This window comes from Gymnoscopelus microlampas, assembly GCF_963454915.1.
Source record: "Gymnoscopelus microlampas genome assembly, chromosome: 21".
Classification (NCBI taxonomy): domain Eukaryota; kingdom Metazoa; phylum Chordata; class Actinopteri; order Myctophiformes; family Myctophidae; genus Gymnoscopelus; species Gymnoscopelus microlampas.
Window position 1 is genome coordinate 42,789,251 of NC_139958.1, and position 5,058 is coordinate 42,794,308.

At 38.0% G+C, this 5,058-nt stretch overlaps 1 protein-coding gene across 2 annotated transcripts in view; it reads left to right on the plus strand.

Annotated features, from left to right (window-relative positions):
• Window positions 1-4,838, plus strand: part of srek1 (splicing regulatory glutamine/lysine-rich protein 1) — a 28,338-nt gene extending 23,500 nt beyond the window's left edge. The window contains exon 11 of one of the 2 annotated variants that reach the window (XM_084047444.1): window positions 1,246-4,838. In XM_084047444.1, coding sequence (XP_083903570.1) covers window positions 1,246-1,392 — 147 coding nt within the window. In that variant the 3' untranslated portion in view covers window positions 1,393-4,838. The remainder of the gene's footprint in view (window positions 1-1,245) is intronic. The other variant, XM_084047445.1, reaches the window with a different exon arrangement.
• Window positions 4,839-5,058: the final 220 nt, after the last annotated feature.

Below are 5,058 nucleotides of genomic sequence, written 5' to 3' on the forward strand. Positions count from 1 at the left end.
GCACTGTTCCGTGGAACAAGAAGAAGAAAAAAAAAAAAAGAAAAAATTTGAAACATGGTCAGGGACCACATGCAATACCGTCACGGACCACAAGTGGTCCACGGACCACCTGTTGAGAACCCCTGAAGTAGGGCATTACGGTAATTATTTACGAAAAAAACAGAAAATGTTAAAATATGGAGATAAGAGAGGTTTTTCAGGAAACTGGTCTTAATGGGTTAAATGGAGTGTCAGTGTGATGTATATTGGGCAGAAAGCCTGTCATCATGGATTGTGCAACAACTCAAAGACGTTTTGCGGTGTGAAAGGCAGGGGACGACGTGTGACTTTTACAGAGGCGTGGCAGAGGACACAGTGTTCTCACGTTCTCTGTCACACTACGTTATGTAAACCTCCCATGACGACAGGAAGTTAAATGTATTCATAAAGCATATTTCAGGCGACAAGCAGCGGACTCTGTGTGCTTCAAAATAAGGAAGAAGCTTAGCCAATTCAGACCTGAGGCCGACTCTACGAATGTCTTTAAAATCCTAAGTTTTCTGAAAAAAACTATTGTTGCTATATCATTGGTGCTCAAACGTTTTCACGTCAAGGACCCCTAAAATGATATGTATTTGGCCGTAGACCCCCATCTTCCGGGACCCCCGGAAGCAAAGATTTGAGTTAAAAATGTTCGCTTTAAAAAATGTATGTATTCAAAGATTTGCACAAAAAAAAATCTGATAAAAAAACAATAGCAGATCTACAAGCTCGTTGCGTGGCACAGAGTGACGCGCTGTGACCTTGTAGATCTGCTATTTTTGAATAGTATAAAATATGGTTGAAGTGGTTCAAATCTAAAGTGACACAGATGTTTTCTCGTTTTTAATGAAGTATCATGATTGGTCAGGATTTAATTTGGTTCACATGTGCGTTATGCAGTAAGGATGGGTTTGAAAAGAATTGGAGATCGCTCCCATCCAGACCATGCACTTTTTGTCTCACTTACTCACTTAGTAGTATCGCGTAGCCAGACAACTATTCCGCAATCTTCGAATTCTATGCCAAAATGTGTGTTATGTAAACAAATTTATGTGCGTTTGATTTCAGTTTCTTTTGCATTGTTGCGCCACACACACACACACACACACACACACACTCACACAAAAAAAACGGCTTACGTGTTTGTTTGTTTTTTATTACAATTTTAATGCACCCAGTGATATGGCTGTCATTCAGTGTTGTGTTATGTTGTTGTTTTTTCAGGTGGAAAGGCAGTATGAAAGTGACAGGGAAGACTCCGCCACGCCCAGTGAGGACATGACGTCGTCACCGAGCGCCCAGCACAACGGCAGGTACAAGACGCACACAGAAGAGGACATAGCTGCTCCGCGTGGCCAAAAAAACAAGTAAAACTGTTCAAATTAGTCCTGTCTCTCTACCATCTTTATTTACACACACACGTTCACTTCTATCTGGGCCTTAGTAAGACAGTGGTTCTCAAACCTTGAATTTCAAGGACCCCCCCAATAACTCTGAGAGTTGCAGACCCTGTAAAGGGTCCAATTTGGAACCCTCCTCAAGGAACCCCAGAGGGTCCCTGAACCCCACTTTGAGAACCACTGTAGTAAGAAACACCCGAGTATTTTCGCTGTCGCCGAATCGCCTGTATTTTCAGTTGTCTTTCATAGAGTAAACATGTGCAACTTGCAGCGTTGGAATGGATCCGTTCGTTCATCTTCACGGACGACTTGAGGTTGTTTTTTTGTTTTACTTTTGCATCCAAAAGATCCGAGTGCGACCTCTGCCGCTGTCATAGTAAAACCTCAACCAATGAACAGCTTGTGTGAAGTATTGTAGAGTGTATCTCTGCTTCTTAATAGTTTGAATGCATTGCAAAGATCATCAGAGCATAATGATGGCCAATAACGGTGTGGCTCTCACGCCTTCTTGTGGGTCGGTCTTTGACATCAATCAATCAACGTTTCTATGACGTACGACTCAAAATTTGAGCGACCTTTCGGCCCGACCTGACCTCCTTTGACTTCGAGGAGGAAATTAAAGTAAAAAGAAAAAGTTAAAGAAACATTTACGATGCAGGGAGTTACTTCCTAGGCCTACATTTGGCACTGATTACTGTAGGTCCAGTGGTTTGCGAGATAAGTCGCGAACGCAGACCCTCTTCTTTGACGGTTTTGCCCCCAGGAGCCACGCAGTAAAAATGACAGCAAACCTGGTAATGCTGGGGCTCTCTCTGACTTCCTTCTGGACTATGATTTTTGCATTGGATACGTCTACGTTTGTTAGGATGCTTAGTGGCCTGTTACAGTTGTCACATAAGGTCTCGGATGGATCAGGTACACGTTCAACATCTAAGTGCTATCATTTATTGCCAAAGTGCTTTTGATCAAAGCCTTTCCACTTGAACTTGCATCCAGCTATTGCCATGCAAAGCATTTGGATCTGGACGTTCAACATATTCCATGGTTCAAGTCCATCAATAATTACTTTCATCCCAATTCCTTATCATTTGAAACATAATAAATGTAAATGTACGTTCCAATGTACTGTTGCACAAGTGTACTGAATGAAAAATGATGATGACAAGTTACAAAATGTAACCACGGTTCATTGATTGCAGGGAACAGCTCGTCGTCGTCAGGCAGAAACCTTGTATCTCCATATTTCACTTAATTTTTGCATTAATGCCCTATTTTATAATTCATCGCACCAAAAGTAACAAAAATAGCCGATCTACCAGCTCACAACAAGCTGTGACGCATTGTGTGCTTGTAGATCTGCTATTTTCGCTATTTACCCAAAATATTCTCAGGAGGTTGGAAGTGTTAAAAGTGCGTCCGTGGGTTTTATAAATATTGAACCAATGAAAAGTATTAACAAGAGCTTGTGACTAAATAATAACTACATTGGATCCATTGGAACACGGGTAATATATATATTCTTTACATTTCCTAATAGGTTTTGGACATGCAAGGTTTCCACCGTGACGGTGACAGACTGTAAAATCAGGAGGTTCCCACAATTTGTAGCTTCTTACCAGATCCACTGAAGTATAGAAATGAACAAAGACGGTGGGCACATAATATGTTAATTAATAAGTAAGTTATTAATAATAACATTTTGATTTGGTTTCTTCATGCCTTGGAAGTGCTGTATTTATCAGGGAATGAATATTCCCTATTTTACCATTGCTGTGAACCTGTGGGTATTTCATTAAAAAATAAGAAAAAACATGATTATGAGCAGCTTATTATATAAGAGGACGTCTTTAATTATTATTATTTTTTGTCATATGTAGAATATAAAAATGTGTATTTTATGGTATGTTATTGTGGTAATAATATTTGGGGAGGATGGCATCACTCTTACATGCTAAGCGGTCTTGCATTTGAATGACTTTATGGTTTACAGCGAGATCATAGTTTAAGCACCGTATTGCTTGGTTCCCATCGTTGATGTAATGCAGAGACAAAACTGCTTAAATTTCTACTTTAAGTAAAAATGAAACGGGCCTGTATTGTAAAATAGTAAATTGTGGTGCAACGCAAAATGTCTATTGACTGCTTACAGCAGTATCTCACACAAGGCAGCAGTATATAGCTAGAATAACAAGGCCGTTAGTAGGGCTGGGCAATAGGACTTTTGCCTTGATTACTACTAATGAAAGATTATATATATATATATTAAAAATAAATACACAGTATTTCTAAATAGTGACAAGGTTATGTGGTCGATCAGACAATAGATTCAGTCGATTATAAAAGAAAGAAAAGTATTATTATTTTTTGACTATTCGTTGACATGTATATGGAAAAAAATTGCTTCTCGATCATTCGAATAACCTATATGAGCAAGGTTAAGTCTTGCTTCTAAATTGGTTCACAATTGGTTCTAAATATTACCTTGGATATATTTTTGGCTTATTGCCCAGCCCTAATGCACAGTCAAGAGATGAACAAAAACACATTCAAGCACAGAGACGTCAAAGTGCCTAGACTGCGATTGTACAACAGTATGTGAAGAATTATTATTAGTACATGAAGAATTATTCAAGGACGCTACTCAAAATGTATTCTTTAGCTAAACCCAGATGTTGTATAGCTTCAACTATCAAGGCATAATGACTATTGTTGTGAGTACTATTGTTTTCAGTAAATAACAGACGAATAGAGACTGAATATTTGCTGAACGTTTTGTTAATTTCCTTTAAAAAAAAATATTTTTTTAAATGCATGTTATATTTTGTCTTGCTGAAGTTTGTGGTGGAGAGAAGTCCATAGTTGTGTGTTACGTGGCAAATATATATATATTAAAAAAAAACCTCTGGTATCTGGAATTTATCCCCACACAGTATTGTAGTTTTGTTAAAAGTTGAATATATTTCAGTATCTCTAGTTTTGCTTACAGATTTTAGAATGAGCGAAACATTATTGCTTCTCAGCCAAATTCCATTCTATGGCCTTTTTCAAGGTGCATAGGCTAAGGCCTGAGTTCAAGGTTGGTACTGTAAACCATACAGTATCTTGTAATATTGTTTTGGGTAAAAAAAAAAAAGGCATTTTCACCTCAAGTAACTGTTATCTTTAATAATAATGTAAAGAATTTTATTTTTTATATCCATATATACATATTGTAGAATCTATGTTGGCTTCACTGCTGGGGTGGCGACGTTTGCGATGACACTGTAGAGGTTTGTTAATACCGTTTTTAAAGAGTTCGGCTGTTGGGGAAGGTGGATGGGTGGGACCTCCGAAAAGATTTGTACCTTTGACAAAACATGTATCTCTGCATATGTTCCCATAACAAAATACCCAAATAAAGAGAATTATGCTTCAGTTAATGCGTCTCAGATTCTCTGCTCTGATACATTCTTTACCAAATGAAATGAAAATATTTTATTTCACAGTTTCATGCCTTTTTTCTTCTTTTAACCCATTAAGACCTGAGGTTCTACAAAACCGATTCTACAAAAATGTCTTCTAAATCCTTACAGTTTTTTGTAAAAAAAACGTACGTTGCTATGTCAGTGGTTCTCAAACCTTTTCATGTCAAGGACCC